Here is a 20514-nt window from a genome sequence, read left to right on the forward strand (position 1 = left end):
AAATAGGGACGGACCTGATCCACAAAGAGAGGCTTCAAAGACTGCCAGAAAGGCTTGCCATCCAGGTAATAAACAATATGGGCCACCCCTTCTCCGAAAAAACATGAGCATGACTACTGGTGACTGGAGGAGTCTTCTCCAGTGCTGAGCTACACAAAAACACGAAGTTCAACACATACCAGAAATGGTGATTCCAAAATGCTGAACCAAAACCAACCGGTTGCCGAGGGTGAACAGAAAGGAATGCTTCTTCCAGGATCACCGAACACTGGTAACTTGCTACACAGATCCTCAACCTCCCCAGACAGAGACTGACCTACAGAGGCACATGATCACCCATTCCCTCGGGGAACCAGGGCTGGCTTGAGGAGGTTCTCAGCAAGATATGGGAACTAAAACTGCCACGTGTTTCTGGGAAGAAACCTATGGCCAACTTACCTGCCAATACTGCTGACAAAAAGGCTACTGGAACAGCAGTTGGGTAGGATGCTCGCACACAAGGTGGACCCATTAGCTTTTTCAAAAAAGATTACTATTTTCACATAATAAGCAAAGCAGAAGGAACTGTGGTGTTGGTATACAAGTGACAACCCAGTGAGTCCCTCTGGGAGGATGTAAGCTGGCACAGAAGGATGGCATGGGGATGCATCTCAAACAGCGTGGAACTAAGCTGCTGGCAAGGAAACCTAAAAACGGTTGAACGAACATGAAGCCAGACACTGGGGAGGGCTGATAAGAAGGACTAAGCAGAACTCAAGCGAGACAAAAATGACCGCTGGAGATGCGAACAATACAGGAGGAATTGTAGGGGGGGAGGGAAATATCACTGCCAGGAAACAGGCAGATATATTAAAGATTGTTTTATTCTGTTTGATACCCAAGTTGCACGACAACAGGTGGGTGGTGAGGAATAAACACTATTAAATGTCTACAGATTTAGTTACTAAGGTTTTGGTCTTTTATAAGAATACTCACCTGATAAATGAGAAGAATCATCCTTTTCTCCCAGGCGGTCTATTACATTAACATAGTTAAAAGTCACTAAGAGCATGGAATCCTCGCAGCTAGACAGGCTATGAACGGACCACTGCAGCACCGGGAACAAGACTTACTGGCCTAAAATGATGTCCTTGCTGTCTCCATCTCAAAACCAAGGACTTGAAGCTGTCTCCACATCAAGCCCAGGCCACTGACCAGCCTGGGTAAGGATCTTTCAGTTCTCGTTCTGACTCTACTCCCTTTCATATAAATAAATATTAATCGGAACAGAAATTGAACCCATGTCTCACCTTCCCAGTGAGTGCTCTAACATCTGACACACGGTTTCTCTACCTGCGCTCCTGCACTGAACCATTATTCAAAGTTGGGTAATTCAAAAAAGGAAAGACCTAAAATAGCTGACAGTTTGCTCGTTAAGGCACGTGAGCTCAAAGCTATTTTGGGTGCGTTGTTCCTTTCTCTGATGAAGTTACGGTGAATTCACTTCTTTTCTACACATACAGACTGATTTTGGTTAATTTATATGTTGAGCAGAACACCCCTGACCATCCATGTTTTAAAATATTCTAAAGCTGATGAAGTTCAGGTCTGTCTGGATCCAAAGGAAGACCTTGGCAGGCCACCCCAGATGAGTGCTGGTGATCACCTGCGTGGTGGAACAAAAGGCAGCGGGAGCAGGGGCACTGCGTGGGCTGACTGCACCCAGCTCTCACTGGGGAACTGACCCAAGACCTCCCAATCTTTTGTGTTCTCATTGGATCTCTAGTGATCCTTCTCAAGCACAAATGTTCTCCCTTAGCTTTATTTCTTCCTACCTTCACACTTTAGGGATTATGTGAACTTTCACAAGCTGATGAGCAGTGGCAGTGCCCACAGTAGGTAAAATCAAGGTCCATTATCTCTCCTCTGACAGTGAGCAGCACACACAATTTGGAGAAGGTGCAAATATATCTATGCTAATAAAACAGGGTAACTACTTTCTAGTGCTCCAAAGTTTCCTGTATTTATTTAAAGAAACTGCTAGCTGGCAATAGAGTCTCTCCCTGCTTATGCAAATGTATCTTTTCCATTTCTTCCAATTCCACTGCAATTATTCCAACATATAATTCATTAATTCCCATAAATATCTTCAGTGCTATCTTTTTGCTAAGTTTGAATTTGTTACATTCTCATTCTCCTGAATACACTAAGCAGTCTATTGCAATAAACTGCCTAGAGCTCTTCAGTACCTCTGCAGAAGCAGCTTTCCCAGATCTCCAATCATTTTCATAATTAATTTGTATATCTTTTCTATATTTGAATACTTCTTTTATAGTTTCCCCCACCCTAGGTTGAACCAGGATTAACAGCACTTCAAGCCATTGCAGTACTGGTTCTTACTCCATTCCTTCTGCTTAATGTTTTGGTTCAATGTCTGTCCACAATGATATACAGCATAAACTGAATTTGCAGCACAATCAGATGAATGACTAGAAGTACTCCCTGTAGTGGATTTTTAAAAATTAATTTTCATCTGCAGCTACACTCCTTACTCATAGAATAGAATAAAACCATAGAACAGTTTGGGTTGGAATGGACCTTAAAGATCCGGATGGGATTCACCCCAGAGTAATGAAGGAACTGGCAAATGAACTTGCCAAACCACTCTCTATTATCTACCGGCAGTCCTGGTTAACTGGAGAAGTTCCAGCTGACTGGAAGTTAGCAAATGTAACGCCCATCTACAAGAAGGGCCGGAAGGATGATCCAGGGAACTATAGGCCTGTCAGCCTCACCTCGGTGCCAGGCAAGGTGATGGAACAGATCATCCTGAGTGCCATTACACGGCACATGCAGGACAATCGGGGCATCGGGGCCAGCCAACATGGATTCATGAAAGGCAGGTCCTGCTCGACCAACCTGGTCTCCTTCTATGAAAAAGTGACCCGCTTAGTAGATGAGGGCAGGGCTGTGGATGTAGTCTATCTAAACTTCAGTAAGGCATTCGACACTGTCTCCCACAGCATCCTCCTAGACAAACTGGCTGCCCGGGGCTTGGATGGGTGGACTCTTAAATGGGTTAAAAACTGGTTGGATGGCCGAGCCCAGAGAGTGGTGGTGAATAGGGCAAAGTCCAACTGGTGGCCGGTTACTAGCGGTGTTCCCCAGGGCTCAGTTCTGGGGCCGGTGCTGTTCAATACCTTATAGATGATCTAGACGTAGGGATTGAGTGCATCCTCAGCAAATTTGCAGATGACACCAAGCTGGGTGGCAGTGTCGATCTGCTGGAGGGTAGGAAGGCCCTACAGAGGTATTTGGACAGGTTAGATAGATGGGCCGAGACCAACGGCATGAGGTTCAACAAGAACAAGTGCCGGGTCTTACACTTCGGCCACAACAACCCCATGCAGCTCTACAGGCTGGGGGAAGAGTGGTTAGAAAGCGGCCCGGTGGAAAGAGACCTGGGGGTGCTGATCGACAGCCGGCTAAACATGAGCCAGCAGTGTGCCCAGGTGGCCAAGAAGGCAAATGGCATCCTGGCCTCCATTAGGAATAGTGTAGCCAGCCGGTCTAGGCAAGTGATCGTCCCTCTCTACTCGGCACTGGTGAGGCCGCATCTTGAGTACTGTGTCCAGTTCTGGGCCCCGCACTTCAAGAAAGATGTTGAGGTGCTGGAGCGAGTCCAGAGGAGGGCGACCAAGCTGGCGAAGGGTCTGGAGGGTCTGACCTACGAGGAACGGCTGAGGGAGTTGGGGTTGTTTAGCCTGGAGAAGAGGAGGCTCAAAGGTGACGTTATTGCAGTCTACAACTACCTGAAGGGAGGTTGTAGTGAAGTGGGAGTTGGCCTCTTCTCCCAGGCAACTAGCGATAGGACAAGAGGACACAGCCTTAAGCTTCGCCAGAGGAGGCTCAGGTTGGACATTAGGAAGAATTCCTTTTCAGAAAGGGTTATTAGACATTGGAATGGGCTGCCCAGGGAGGTGGTAGAGTCACCATCTCTGGATGTGTTTAAGAAAAGACTGGACATGGCACTTAGTGCCATGGTCTAGTTGACAGGGTGGTGTCAGGGCAACGGTTGGACTCGATGATCCCAGAGGTCTCTTCCAACCTGGTTGATTCTGTGATTCTGTAATTCTGTGATCATCTAGTTCCAGCCCAGAAGGCCAACCGTATCCTGGGCTGCATCACAAGCAGCGTGGCCAGCAGCTCGAGGGAGGGATTCTGCCCCTCTACTCTGCTCTCGTGAGGATCCCCCTGCAGTACAGCATCCAGCTCTGGGGCCCTCAACAGAAGAAGGACATGGAGCTGTTGGAGCGGGTCCAGAGGAGGCCACAAAGACGATGAGAGGGCTGGAGCACCTCTCCTAGGAAGACAGGCTGAGAGAGCTGGGGCTGTTCAGCCTGGAGAAGAGAAGGCTCTGGGGAGACCTTCTAGCAGTCTTCCAGTACCTGAAGGGGCTACAGGAAAGCAGGAGAGGGACTTTTTACAAGGGCGTGTAGTGATAGGACGAGGGGTAATGGTTTTAAACTGAAAGAGGGGAGATTTGGATTAGATATTAGGAAGAAATTGTTTCCTGTGAGGGTGGTGAGACACTGGCCCAGGTTGCCCACAGAAGCTGTGGATGCCCCCTCCCTGGCAGTTCAAGGCCAGGTTGGATGGGGCTTGGAGCAACCTGGTCTAGTGGAAGGTGTCCCTGCCCATGGCACAGGGGGTGGAACTAGATGATCTTTAAGGTCCCTTCCAACCCAAACCATTCTATGATTCTATGAAATCAGATTTGGACTTTGCACTAACAGTTTTCAAAAGCCTGGTCACATCATCCTGCATGCTTCATCTACAAATGTGAGACCCTTTTGTTTTCAGAAGTGATTTTAAAAGACTTCACATTTCACTGTCTTCTCCAGTTCTCATCACCTACCAACTCTGCAGACAAGCCATGCACTTAAACTTTTAAATTATATTAATCTAAGTATGCAGAAATATGAGGTTTTCTTCCACAGAAAAGGATAAAACTTGAAGAACAAACATTTTAGAGCCCTTGGTATGTCCTGTGGCTTATTGCAGAATACAGGTCATGCATTGAGGGGTGGGAGGTAAGGTGAGGATGGCTATCAGTTTACAAAATGTAGATAACCACAAAAATATTTTCTTTGTTTTAGAGAGGCAAGTCCCTATAATGCAAGACTGACAACTCTTCCATTTTAACACACTGGCTGCCACAGTAATAAATGCACAAGGGCTGATGATTTTTTCAGCAGGGCATTTTCATCCACTCTAAGGCACGTGTAGAGTGACTTACTGGCTTTAACTCATTTTCCCAGCAAAGAGATTTCCCTCACCGCAGGCAACGTTGCTTCGTCCCTCACAAAAGGTCAAGCTGTACACAAGCAGATAAGCTTGCTTTGTGGAGACTGGTTTTAAATGTATTAAACATCAGCACCTCGATAACCCACTCTACAGACCATAAGATTATACCTACACCCATTTTATAAGCTGATTTCTGATGTCAACTGCCCTTCTGTACCTTTTGATAGCTTGGATGTGTATTTCTGCGTTTAATTTCCCCTGGAGCACCTGTAGCTATCCTGAGGCATGGGATCACAGATATACATTTCAGTGATACTCACGACCACCACCGGAGCAGGGACCATCTCTCCTCTCGACTCTTTTTGCTCTATCCGTTTTTCTCACGAGGCGCCACAAATTATCACACCAGCTACAGGCAGGTTTTGAACCTGCCACCCAGGCAGTCAGTTCAACATCTTCATCACCACAACCACACCGTACTTTTATTATTTCCACTAAGCATTGGTATTTGGGTTTTTCCTCTCCTTGCATGTTTCCAGCTTTCATTTTTTTCCAACCCAATCAGCATTTTATTTGGTCGATGGGCTATAACAAATCCTATCCTCATTTACATCATCCCTGTACTCTCCAATGTTTGCAGCTTCACCCACTTTAGGATTATCTCCAAATTTAACATTTTTATGCATCCTGAGTAAACACTCTGTAAAAAAATAAAACAACTCACAGAGTTAAAGATAAATAAAGCAGGACCCGAAAACATCACAAATGCTTAAATCCCTTATTAATCATTAATATATACCAGACCAAAATCACTAATATGTAACAGACCTTGATATAATTCCAATAACTTGACAGCTAGTTATAATTAAAAGCAGAGTAATACAACACAGTGAAGTGCAGAAAAGACGACAATGTCCTGACGACAAGCTGATCAAAAGCCTCTGAATAAATAACTCACTTCGAATCAGGTCTACATGAGGCAGTACCAGCAACCTCCCACTTCCCACCCGGCATATTCAGCATTACGCCTGAAGCCCACCGGGTTCTCCTCCACACTGGAGCCCCTTTTTCAGCGCACACCTATAAGACAGGTAAAATACACATCCTGGGGCATGCTTTGTTGTACACAACATGGGTATCAAGGTCAATGTAGGAGCACTTGAAAAAATTGAAAATAGTGTTTGCATGGGTTGCTTTTTTTTTTGTTATTTAACATCACAGCCCCAGGCTCAAATGCCCCGATCATCCCCTAAGGTACCCAGGACTCAGTCAAAACCTGACAAAGGCAAGGAGCTCAGAAAAACCCTGCACTGCCCAGTAGTCCATTGAAGTCCCTTAAAGAAAAGAGGCTGCGTAAGCTGTTATACGTTGGTCTGCTGGGTTAAAAAACAACTTTCCCTTCTTAGAATGACACGTCTTTCACATCTCACCTCGTGCTCTTTCCCACTTCCCTGTTCCAGTTCCAATTTTCACCATTTTCCTGATTCAAGAACTAATAACACATAAATTACTGGCAGTGAAATATTTTTGGTGACTGGGGCCAAATCTACTTTTGAAAGCACAGCAGAGAATGCATTCTGAAATGACTGAATCTACTGAAGAAATCATAAGTACCTGAAATAGCATGATCCTAAATTTGAAAACGAAACATTCATCAATAATGCAATAATTGTACAACATTTAAAAAAGAAAGCATATAGGAATTTCTAAACAATGCATATTGTCCATGCATTTTGAGAAAACAACACACTTAAAATAGTCACAACATCTACTTATACTCTTCAACCCCACATTATCAAATCAGATCAGTATCTTACAATTTTAATGAAATCTAAACCAACGTTTTTGAGATAGAAAAGGTCAAAGCCTTAAAATTCTCATAATAAAGAAAGTTGCAAAAAAGCCACAGGCAAGTATTTGAATTTAGACAGGCATATAATATCATTAAAAAGATCCAAGAGACTCAGTAGGAAGAGGGCAGTCGAATAATCATTACTGTAGTTTGACTGGGGAGAAACAAAAGCAAGCAAATAAGGGAGAATTTTTCATCATAATTCTAGCTACTTCAAATTTCTGGTCTACATCTAGTATGTTTGATACTTTCCCTAGTTGATTAATTATTTGATTTTAAACTATTTCTCATCCAGATTTACTCATCTAAGTAACTTATATATACTTATTAACTAATTTGATTAGTGCACAATCCTTTAGATGACAGCTATTTAACCATGTGTCTTGGATACATGTCCTGCGAGTGTGTCGTTTATTTAGACCCTGAAATACGTGGCAACTGCATTAGCCTCACTTAATCTGTCCTTGAGTTCCATTATTCAGCTCTGTTAATGCCAACAATTTCAGTTTGCAGAAGAGAAGGATTTTCTTCTCTGCTAAAAACTGTTGTATCAAATAATAATTCTACTTAAAGCAGTAATTCTGACTTGAACTCCAAGTCTTGCTGCCCAAGACGAGCAAGACGCCATTCAACCTTTCCTCAGCACAAACCATAATCCACACTGCCACTGCGCTGGGCTTGGTGCTCTCCTACGTGACATGATCAAGGCTGAAAGCATCAGCAACAAAGGCTCCTCTCTGTCCAACAGAATACACAGAGTTCGTGCAATTGTCAGAACCCATAAGTGGATAAATCACCTAATACATACATATATATACACACATACACCTACAGAAGCAGAATAAACAGGAGAAACGCTGTTCAAGCTGAGTCAATACACACAACTTGGCTACTCTCGGTCATTACCCAAAGACGTCAACAAAACCCAAAGGGCTTCTCACCTGTGGCAAGTGTAACTGGAGCCCCTCACTGGGAATGGGCTGTCGAGACGGCGTCTGGTCCAGCTGCATGTTAAACAAGGACGCCAGCGCCGACTGAGCAGCCCGAGCTTTTGCCAGCTTTTTATTCCTTCCCGAGCCTTCAAAAGTCTGACCGTCCACCGCCACGGCCATGACAAAGTTTTTGGCGTGGCTCTCCCCGCTCTCCGAGAGAAACTCGTACTTCAGGCCTGGCCGTAGCTCATTGAGGATCATGACGGGGTTCTTCCCGCTGGCGGTGGGGTAGGGCGGTGGTGCGGGGAGAGGCGACTGGGAAAGGCTGCTGGCTACGGCCGACGACGGCAAACTGTAGTCCCCGCTAGAGCTAAAGGACCCGTCCCCGTTGGACCCTAGGTAAAAGGAAGCATCGGAAGGGACCGGTGTCTCGAACCCATTGAAAAGTGTGTCGGGGAAGTCCGCTTGGTCGGAAGTGAAGTCCGTGTTGACAGACAGAGTCCTCCCCATTGCCAGGTGGGCTTCAGAGGCGTTTGGAAACTGGACAAAAGACCGCAGAGCCTTCTCGGCGGCGTGAAGCTTAGCTTTCTTCTTCGTCGGGCCAGACCCCTCAAATACCTGCCCATTGACTTCGACTGCCATCACGAACATGGGGGCATGGACCGGCCCTGTCTGCGAGAGGAGTTTGTACTGTAAACCGGGTTTAATCTCATTAAGTTGCATCAGGGCATTCTTTGGCAGAACGGGGCCGGGCGTTTTCTTCCTCTTCTTCAGGCGAAATTTGGAGTGGCCATTGTTGCCCTCCTCCAAAGGACGCTTCCTGCTGCTGCTGCCACCGCCATTGGAGAGCTGTGTCCCCTCCCCGGCGCCTTGCCCACCGCCGTCCTTGGGGGGAACGTTGTCCACGTTGCGGTTTTCTTTAACATCGGTGCTGCTTGAACCTGCGGTGCCCAGAAAGAGTAACTTACAATGCCTTCGTTGCAGGACCTTGTAAATGCAAAATTTATAGATTCCTTTATCTCTCTTTGTAACTGGTTAAGTGATGTGTGCTCACAGGTTAAGTGTTTTGCAATATGATCAGAGATAATAATAATAATGCAATACAACCTCTCGATAATTCAAGAAATAACACACTCAAGAATGATTTTCAAAATACGCATTTGATACAGCAAAAAACCACTGCAGCTTTTGGGGTTTTTTTTGCATTTAAATCACGCTGGGACAAAACTTTTACTCATGAGTTATGTTTGGCCTGAAAAAAGCTTTAAACCAGAAAATGTAAGTTATAGTAGCATACGCCTATAAAACAAAGAACTACCACCAGTAAAATAAAAATGGATGCTTAAGACCAGTACTAGGAGATAGATATTTAATTCTACTTTATTCTTATTTTAGTCATGTTACATCTTTTTTTCCTCAGTGATTTTAGTTGCTCAAATTGAGAAATGACATAAATAAAACTTGAGCCACGAAAAATTAGGCAGCTCTTTGGTAGGCACCAAGACTGAAAAGTGTTTGAATACTTTTGTTTCTCTTTAGCTATTCCATATTCTCCGAATTAAATTCTTTTTTATGCATTTCCTAGGTGTTCATTTCACCTCACCCCAATTTGCTCAGGAACTGCAGCTGCCCGCTGTGCCAGCATGACAACAAGACGACTTTATATATTTCCACACAGCCTTCTATTAAGAAACCTTGTATTTGTCATTTACAAGCTATTTTGTAATTCCTTGCAAAGTAAGAAAATTGCTGTCACAGAGTTACAAACCCAAAAATAATGATAAAGATCCTCTCTTAAGACTATGCAGCTTACAAAAGTGACAAAAGCTGCACAATTGCAATGATGGTATTTTAATGGGGAAAAAAAAGAATTGTAATATTAATTTAATGATTTATTTTCTAAAGTAGAAACTTGGGGTAATGATATGTCAGAAGTATATTTAAAGAATTATTTGTGCTATAACTGCAAAGACCTCATTTTCACTCTGATAAAGAAACTAAGGAAATTGATTATTTGTGCTTTATATTGGCATTTGTGAATGAAAAGGCAAATTTAGTAGGTCAAGTATTTCTAACTCTTCTGTTCCAAAACTTCAGAATATCTATATTACATCTACACTGATACTAGGTGATAAACTTTAATTGAAATGAGAGCAAACCAAGGTGGAAGCTCTCTTTCGTAGTGACAAATTTCAGCCACGGTTTAAGTCTTCCCTAAGAATCCCCTACCATGCACACATCACTTCGCCCAGGTTACAAAGCTGATGGAATGGTTACTAAATTTTCATTTATAACATCCTCCAGCAAAAGCTCGATAGGTTACTCCTTTCGGTGCTCGAAGAGAAAAAAAAAGAAGAAAAAAAAAGATCAAAAGAAAAAGCCAAAGTAGGAACACATTTTGTTAAATCACAGTATCACAACAAAGAATTGTACAGTACTGAACATTAAATTCCAGTCAATTAAATTCGGTCAGGAATGAAACACTAAATATTCTGAAGCATTTCATTGCTAGAAATCTGCTAAATCTAATAAAGTATCTCTTGTAATGTTCAGCCACAAATTGTATTGCCTGCAGTATGTGTGCTGTAGGGCCACAACTGTCAATACACAGTGTTCATGAATATATACTCTTTATATATATATAAATATATATATATATACACACATGGTGAAGGAATCTAAGGACAACAGAGTGAATTTTTAATTTATTCAGGAATTTTTAATTACCTGAAGCTGTAATCTCCAAAAATTACGTCTCATCTAAAACACCATTTCTGGAACATCGCTCTTACTAGCGGCACCAGGAATTTGCTATCAACCAATATGACTTTTAGGCTAAACAGAAATAATTTAGTTACCGCTAATTAATGGCTTCTGTTTTTATCTTTCTTTTTATATGAAGACTACTGCTAGTGCCTGTGGAAACCACAGAAAGAAAACACAAGTTGAATAGACTCCAGCTGAATGTAAAAACCAGAACTTTTGCATCTAAGTATGGCAGCTGGAGGAACTCCTTAATCCATCTCATGACACAAGTAGGGGAAAAGATGCCCTCACAGAGAGGGGGAAACTTGTAGGAAGCAGGAAAGAAATTTGCATGCTTACCTTGTCTCAAAAAGAAAGAAGGGAAGAAAACTACTCCTTGCCTGTGAGCTACTAGGCTTGTTAGCTTTGGAGAACCTGCAGGGTGGAAGAAACTAGGAGAGAAAGCAAGCAGGGAGCTAGCAGCCCAAGTCAAACCTGGAGACCACCAAACTAGGTAAATATCTACATTGTGGAGGTGATCCAAATCCAAGCCTTGCATGTGATGGAAAGAAAAAGACTTTCTGTACGAATCAGAAAGACCCATGTTTGTTTCAACCCACAGACCCACTGGACTGCCAGAAAGAGCAACTGCTTCTCAGGCTGAGGGTGAAGATGCACTTTCGGTCCTTTTCTTTAACCTGTCCTGCCCAGCAGGTCAGGTCCTCTAATTACCTTAGGGCTGGGGAAGATCTGACAGATTAGTCAAAAGGTCAGATTAGCTATCACCACCTGTTAAAAGTCAGAGAAGCCATCTCATTTAATCTTGTCCATATTCAGACATGGAGGAACTCCTCCAGCCCAGCCTCTCCCCGCTGTTCAGAAACAGCTCTCCCTTTCCAGGCATCTCACCTTGTCAGAGAAGTTAAGAATGGCCTTACTAGTTCATCCTCACCTCGCCCAGCTCCCCACCTGTGACAGGGCCACCAGCAGACCCCAAGAGAGGGTATCAAACCAGAGCAAGGGCAGCCTCTCAGCCTGCAGGGAGCCACAGCTCTGGGCTGTCCCAGAGAGCCTGGCAGGGACCCACTGACGGCTTTCTTCCCCCCAGAAATTTTTCTATTTTCTTTTCAAGACCCCATAAACCCTTGGTATCCACAATGTCCTGGGCAATGCGTTTCACAACTTCATTACACATTGCATGAAAACATCTCCCATTGCTTGCTTTGAACCCCCATCTGCTAGTCTCACTTGATGCATTTATTGCTTTTTATTTGCTGTTTTTTCAGTTTAATGATTCTAATATTAAACACCCTGTGCTGTGCATGGTTTTACAGAGATCTCTAGTATTTCAACCTTGTCATCCCTCCTCTACACCACAGTACTCTAACTACCTCATGTCCCGAGGTCATCCTCTTCTTCTCAGAGCAGCTCCTTATCTCCCCGGCATGCTTTCTGACACAGGCAGAGCAGACCCACTGTGTATTTGCTCTTCTTGCTCTAGTCTTTTCATTCCGGTAACATGCTGTTTTAGAGACCGTAAGACTCTGGGGAGTCTCTCACTTATTCAGAAGAGAACGAGGGAGGGCATCTTCACCCCCTCAAAAGCTCTGGCTGATTCAGGATCCCATCACAGCCCAAGCTGGGAGCATTAGTACTCAAAAGGAGCAAAATTTTGTTGCTCTAAAGCAGAGGTCATGGCAGATGCGGACCACCACTCCACACACTTTCTAAAAAACATTTTAGATTTCAAAATCTATCATCAGTTTGATTTGGAGACCAGTATTAAGCTTTGTGCTGCCAGCATCACAGCTCAGATAAGGCAGGAAAATGAGACCTGTGAATGTTAAAACACTCTTTGAAAATACAAAGCACAGGAGAGAGCTGGCAGGAGAAAAAATCAGCATCTGAATTATAAAAAAAAAAAATCTGCGTTCAGTAATGGATGCTCTTCATTATTCTTTTTTCTTTTTTATTAAACTTTTAATGGGATTGACAAGAGACCATATGCTAATGTCATATGTCTTGCCTCAAAAAGGTTACACTGTCTTGGTGGGTCTCCTAACACACCCAAAAATCAAGAGGTTTAAAAACAGCCTAATCCTAGATCTTAAATATACTTTCAAGACTATGCATTTTCCAGTCTTTAAGTAAGTTTTCAAGGAATGAACGCTTTAGAGAGCCCTTTGAGGTCCATCATGGATGCTGTGTATTCAACACTTTAAAGCAGCATTAACACAGATACCAACACTTGGTAATGGGATCCTGTTTTCTTAAAGATTAATACTACCTATGATTTAAGAATAAGACATTTCTCATAAGATTAGCTTATTTTTTAGTCACTAAAAATAGTTGGCAGCTTTGACTAGAGATTTCACTGACGGCTGTAGAAGCTGCCTTGGTAAAAATCAAAGTTGACAGTATCACACGCCAACAACTTCAGTGGAAGAAAAGTCCTGCCACTGACATCTCGTCTGAGAGGCTTACAAACCCGAGAGAGCTCGAAGAAGGAAAGAGGCACAGGGAATTTTCATGCCAGTAAAGAAAGCGTCTGTAATTAAGATGCTTTATCCATTGGGGAGCTTCCATTACCTGCTTGCTGAGAGACACCACTCTCCCTGCTCTGTCTGATCTGGAGCACACTTAATTAAATTTAGATGACTCTTAGCTGAACCGAAAGATGTTTCTAGCTACCCCTTATATTGCTGCTCTCATTTATTGGCCTGGGGAAATTCTAAATAAGTCATTTTTTTCATAAAAAACAGGCAGAAAAAAACCCCATGTGATCTCTTCTGAGAATCTTTTTAGAAAAAGGAGGAAAAATTATCAAAGAAAAAGGTCAGGACAGCCACGTGCTAGTATCCCAAGTGTTCTGCAAAATGCCCCACCTCTCCCTTGCCCGTAAGGTAATCGATAAGGATAGGCAACAGTGCGAATTTACACCTAGCAAATTATTTATTTCTATTGTATTAACACTTCTGCCAGGCTCTCTGATTTGACGCTGAGACAATATGCAGATGGGCTTCTAGCACAGATTCCTGGGACGTTCAGTGTGAGCAAACATACCTTCCATGCAAAGCAAGAGAAAACCAAATAAAAACATTCTAAAAAAATATATATTTCCCCAAATCTCTTGTAACATCTTCTCTATGTTCAATGGATAAAGGAGGAAGACCTTAAAACCTGAAGCCTGAAACACTGTATTTTCTCAGGGATATTCATGTAACCTCTTCACTGTCTTACATTTCAGCTGAACCAAGACAATTTTAATTCTGGCTTCTGCAGAGCAGTTCTAGTTACACAACTGCAAGCTACAAATATTGCATACGCCCACTTTCCTGTAAGAGACTTCCCCAAAGAGGTGTTACATACAATAATAAAAAATTTAATAGGCAACTTCTGATATTGCACTTCACAATCTTAGATATAAAAATACAGGATGATAAATTAAAAAAAAAAAATCTTTGCAGAATCAAGGTGAAGAACTTAATAATTTTAACTTCGATTTCTCCCCTCCCTCAAATCTGATGATTTAACATTTCAAATTCATGATGTCTGTGCAGGCATACAGATGCAGGAAGGTCTTCTTGCACCTCCTATTACCCGGGCTTGTCCAAGTAGACATTGTTATCTGCAGCTTCCTTTCAAAAACACAGTACAGATGACATCTCAAAACACACTTCTGGGAGACAACTGCAGTTATACAAATGCATGCCCCAAACTTCTAACAACCCCATGGAGCCAGCCTCCTGACAAGACAAAAAGTTCAGTGAATGGTTTCCCATATAGAAGCACTAACACACACACACAAAAATAAAAAACACCAACCCAGAAGCAGACAACAATTAAGTGTTTTGCTGAAGGACACTTACAGAATGCCCCTGTAAATAGATGATATTTTCTACAGCTCAGGAAGGCACCTTCTGTTCATGTTCAGATATACTCCTCCTTGAGATATGGGGACGTTTTATCAAAAAAAATTATCTTATGTGAATTACCCAATTACAGTTCTTACTTTTTTGAAGTCCTCCTTAGGGAGACCACTTTTAGAAATAGCTAAAGCATCCATCTGAAGTAATTTCTTTTATACCAAGGAAAAGAAAGTGTTAGCAAGCATATTCCAGTTGAGTTCACTGTTTCAGCCAAACAAAAAAAGATGTATACTAGTCCAGATAATATTTTTAGGGGTTTGTTTGTTGCTTTTTTTTTAAACACAGGGATCTACTTCTTTATCTCACATTAAAAATGTTTGTAACTCCTTCAGACTGAACTACCACTCTTCTGCTCCAAAACCTCCCCTACACTGCTGGGCTTTGTCAGCTTCGCCAGAGATGCACCATTTAGCCATTGTCACTTAGGGGAAAAATAAGCACATTTGTTATTATATCATATACAATTATTTACTGTCAGGCACAGCACACCAGCATAGCAGCACCAGAACATTTCTCTCATTCACAAAAAAAGACAGATGGAAGGTCAATAACAGTAAAAATATTTTTATAATGTTTTAATGAGAACACTTTTCTCCACAGGTTATCGGATCTTAATTATACCACAGTGTTAGCAATCTCGCAGCACTTTGCAGTGTATGCATCGAGACAATCACTATATTTGAATATTTTTGCGCTTAAACGCAGTAGCTCAGGGTTGGAACAATCAGCATCTAATGAGAATAATTGTCCATACAAGATCTGCAGGGAGGTCTTCTAGCTCCTCCTTTTGCTTTTCCTTCCTCCATTTCTGCTTTCCCTCATTTATTTTATACATTCCAACTCCATCTCCTCCATCTCATCCCTCCCTTCTGACTGGTCCCTAACCCTCAGCCATCAGCACTACCGGTATTCTCCCTCTCTTCTTCATTGCTGGTTCAAAACAGGGAAATATTTTGTTTGATTATTCAGCTGTTGGAAGAAAAATATGAGACGCAAGGTATATCTAAACTAGCCTATAGCCATGTGTATCTAAAACACTTTTAATGCAAAAGCTCCAGTTCACTCTTCTATACCGTATTTTAAAACATACAAAGAAATTATTTTAATTTGCGTTTCCAAGTTTCTTTGCAGTCGTCCCTCTGCTTGTGAGAAAAAGTCACCTTCAGAAATGATTATTACTGTGTAAATAAGCACGTCTTACTCATGTTTTCTTCATCATCTGCATCCATTATGAAATACTTCTGCTGGTTTCTTGGCTGGCGGAGACTGCTTCTGTCTGGAAAACAGAGAGTGGGATATTTAAGCTTTAAGGTAGCAACATACAAGGTAAAGCATTAAATCTCCTTTAAAAGCAGCAGCCTGGGCACTGGCTTTGCTTTGGGCTGTCCATGGTTTTTGCTCAGTTTTCACACAGTATTTCCCTAAAATGCTTATTTCTGTAGCTGAGGTGCACTCTGCGGAACTGCAAATTCGACAAGGTTTGCAGGAATTTGGGTTTTTGTATGACGAACTACAATATTTTTTATCTGAAAGAGTATGCAAACTACTTTACCTCACCACCATTTTTTTTTAAACTCCAAAATAATGTCGAATCCACTCTGCAGGTTACCACACAGACAATTCAAGCAGTCCAAACATTGAAGATGCAGTTTTTTACCCACCACCAAACTGATGAATGTTTGGTTTGGTTAAATCCTGACCCAAGATACCTGCTAAAACCAAGATGATCATCAACAACCAAAAGATGCAGCCCCATATCAGGAGAAGGACAGACTGGGTAATGTAACTCTGTCCTACATGTGAATTTTCTTATTAACTTAAACGTTCAGGTGATATCACATGTAGGTTATGTGGCTGTGGGGAAATAGATTTTATTAACCACGGGGACTTCCATTTCAAGTGAGACCGACCTAAAAGTGAATATAAGCATCTGACACGCAAAATACGTAATCTACCTAGCATTTGGTTTGAAAGAAGGCAGCACTTTTACCCAAATAAAAAGCACTAATTTAAGGGTTATGGGTTTTGTGGTTTGGTTGGTTTTTTTTCATTATTCCAGTTTGTTTTTTCCTGAAAACTAATCAAGCATGTAATATCTGTTGCTTTCTAGTTAATTGGTCCAATCTCATAATGCCACGAGTGCTCCAACAGAGAGCACTGAACCCCAAAACCACGCAGGGACTTATACTTTTAACAAAAGATCCATTAGGATTTTTCGTGAGGAAAAATTAGCGGAGCATTAACGGGCTTTGTATACTTAAACTAGAGTGGATCAAACCATGGAAATTTGTCTTGTACTTGCCAATCTGTCGTGCATCTCTGCCTCTTAGCCCTTCTGAAGCATTAACACCTAAGCACTGCACTTTCTACATTCTGCATTGCAATTTTTTTCTTTTTATATAATTCGTTCATTTTCTGCTGATTCTTTACCACAATTAAATGTTTGGAAAGTACCTGAAGAGAGTCAAGTCCAGGACAAATGCAAAATCATTCTGTGATAATCTAGTCTTGCACAACATCTGTAAACGTTGATTCCTTTTGCTGACAATCAGATTAAATTAAGATTGAAGTCCTACTTTTAAGTGCATCTTTGATCCTACTCCGAAACTATTACAAATAGTCCACAGAGATCACAGGGCAAAACTTCAATCTCCTTCTGTTATTGCCGATAATGCAATTATCTCCCAGCAGAGATTCAGTCTTTTATTTAGTTTACTTTTACCATAGACAGTACCAATTCTAATTATCCATGGACATTTTACTTACTCTGCACATCTCTTACAAGCTAACAAATGCACGGATACTGTCGGGTAAGCGTTCAGGACACTGAGGACCCAGTAAAACAAGTGGTACCCAATTCAGCCCAAGGCTGTGGTCACACACGCCAGATCAGATGAGGGAACTGATTCTCACCACCGCTACATCCCTACTGGTACCAGTAAAACTACCTGGGTGCTGTGGCTGGGAAGAAGAGAGGCAAAGTGATGTCTTAAGAGGTTACTGCCAGGAATGGTAAGGCCTTGTGAAACCAAGGGCTGAGGCTGCAGCTGGAAGGGATGAGCAGGGGCGGGAAGAAGAGGTTGTTTGTGCCTTCAAGAGCATGGCAACACTGCAAGGTAGGTGGCATAAAAGACGCTGCTTGGTTTCACGCTGCTGTATGGGCTGGCACAATTTACAGCACTAAAGTATTTGCTCTGTTATATTATGTTTTGCCCTTCCCTCAGTGAGGACACACATCTGTGTCTCTCATCCAGCTGCCAACATCAAATATTTAGGAACATCAATGCTTTGAGACTTCTTTAAGTGTCAGCACTGGTAGAAATCAGACAACAGAGTCAAAAGTTATCGAGAAGAGGAAACATATGCACTAGTATGGTCACTTGATAAGGTTGACACAATAAAATCAATATTCATTTTAACATAGCCAAATGCCTGCTTTGTAACAATGAATTTGTTCCATCTCTCTTCCCATCTCTTGTGGGCAAATCTAGCTTTAATTCCTCTCTGCATTAAAACCGTAGTCAGCTTTAGCTAGTAAACAGAAGGCAGAACTTTGCACTGATGTTGTTCTTAATGCACAGGTTGCATACTATAGTAATCCGAGTGCGTAATCTGTAATTACCAAGTTTGGCAAAAAGAAACTAGCCATCCCACCCCTACTTATTATTTTAGCAGACACTTCATGCAAAGCATGGTGCAAATCCAGAGCCCAGGTCTAAACGCCAAACATAATGAATCGCAGTGTTCTGTTTTGTTCTTTTTAAAGTCAATTTGGTTTCATCTTTGCTAACATGAGAAGAAAAAAAAAATCCCACAAAAACTTCCATCCAAGAATAAAAGATATGTAGGAATACAGAAACAAATAACAGTAGCATAACCCACGGGGATGATGCACGTGCAGTCCTCATCCAGCACTGCAGCCACAGAAGCAGCACTAATCACCCCTGTTAGTCCAACCAGCTGGGTGAACCATCCACCTACTGATCACCACGCTCAAACTTCATCGCTGATTTGCCGGAACATGACTCAGGGACAGGAGAACTGCATGACTTGCCCAGTGAAGCCATCACTTCAAAACTAGGTTTTTGTAAAACCGCAACCTCCAGCACATAGGTGATTAAAATGTAAATGTTAAACGTGTGTATCAGAAACATCAAGAAGCTTGTAGTCCAAAAATAAGTATCAGATACTGCGAAACAAAGAATGACGTTAAAATATACATATAGATGTGTAAATTTGCAGCTTTAACATGCATTCTAAATACTGTTATTCAGTAATTTAAAACAATGAAGTCTGTTTATCCTCAATTAAACAAATGCTCAGCACACTACTATTTGCAATTTTCACAGCTTACTTTTCACAGCAGGAGCTAAGCAGCCCTTACTGAAAATGTAAAATGTGCCTTTAGCAATCATTACGTTAATTAATTAACGCTATGCCTCTAATAGTAGAATGAGAAAGAAATATATCTCTATGCTTGTCATCATTTCACATACTGTTTTCAAAAACAAAGCCCACATGCCTGCAGATATCCTGAATTTCCTACCGCCATCACAAAACATTTATGATCATCTCAGTCTGTGACCCGAACGAGTGCCTTTGCTCAGGCAAGACGATTCCTTCTCGATCCCCAACCCTGTCTGGAGAAGATGCCGATCTAAGTAACGAAGAGGATTCTGCGCAAATGGGGAGGAGAGGCAGTGACAAAAGATGCAAAAAAACACACTTGTGAGCACAACGAAGCTGTTCAGATTCCCCACTAGCCAGGCAGCATAAATTCAAGCAGATCATAAAAAATATGACAAGTAAGACAAGCAGTAAAACTCTACGATAATTTTGTCACCAGCAGTGCAGAATTTCAAGGGACACAGAGCTAAAATACTTGCCTCGCACATACTACTTCTCCCGAGACTCCCAGGAGCACCTACAACAAATCACAAAATTTCCACAACTTTTTTTAATCCAAAGACTATGTCCAAAATGACTATGTCAACTCCATCTTACATGCGTCAAAGCTTTAGGTAGATTGTGGGTTTCAGAGTGGCAATTTCTCTTCCATGCTCCTGTCATCATTCACCTTAGAATCACAGAACAGTTTGGGTTGGAAGGGACCTTAAAGGTCATCTAGTCCAATCTGAACATGAGCACAACACGTTCAAGAGGACCTCTGCCACCAGTCCGTCGCCCTGCAACGCCACAGCTCAAGGCAGGCTACCGTCAGATGGGCAGGATCACACCCCTGTCTGATCCAGGTCCCCATAAAACCTGGAAACACCTGGCTCATCAGTTTTTAATGACAAAGCGTGCCGTGCTTCACTGCGGCAGTGTCAGCTTGGGCATCGCTCGTACCTGGTCACCAACCCCGCTAAAGCAGATGGGCAGAGGGAGGGGAGAGGATCATGCAAATCACATAAGCCTTTTTCCTGTAAAGAGATTAGAAATTTGAGCGGAACTTTTGCTAAACGGGCTACTTTTATTTGCTCTATAAAAGCTGCTTAAATTTGCTTTCCTATTACCATAGAGAAAGCCTGATTCCAATCCTAATTAACTCTGTACTATCAATGAGGCTATAACTCTTGGCATACTAATATTACCATCATCAACCAGATTATCTATTATGTATATTATAGACAGTATTACACACAGTTATGTATAGCAGCTAAGAGGAAACATTTCTCCACAGTAACAGAAGCAGCAACACTCTGTGTAGATACACAGCTCAGATATCCCAGTCAACATATATCTAAAATCCAGCCATGCTGAAAAAGTA

The 20514-nt window shown here is 42.1% G+C and overlaps 1 protein-coding gene across 2 annotated transcripts in view; it reads right to left on the reverse strand.

The window, feature by feature from the left end:
- Nucleotides 1–20514, reverse strand: part of ADARB1 (adenosine deaminase RNA specific B1) — a 100500-nt gene that overhangs the window by 31988 nt on the left and 47998 nt on the right. For both annotated transcript variants that reach the window (XM_068407733.1, XM_068407734.1), the window contains exons 3-4: nt 15946–16020; nt 8080–9011 (exon numbers count right to left, since the gene is read on the reverse strand). In XM_068407733.1, the coding sequence (XP_068263834.1) occupies nt 8080–9011; nt 15946–15973 (960 nt within the window). In that variant the 5' untranslated portion in view covers nt 15974–16020. The remainder of the gene's footprint in view (nt 1–8079; nt 9012–15945; nt 16021–20514) is intronic.

Source organism: Nyctibius grandis, chromosome 9 (assembly GCF_013368605.1).
Source record: "Nyctibius grandis isolate bNycGra1 chromosome 9, bNycGra1.pri, whole genome shotgun sequence".
Classification (NCBI taxonomy): domain Eukaryota; kingdom Metazoa; phylum Chordata; class Aves; order Nyctibiiformes; family Nyctibiidae; genus Nyctibius; species Nyctibius grandis.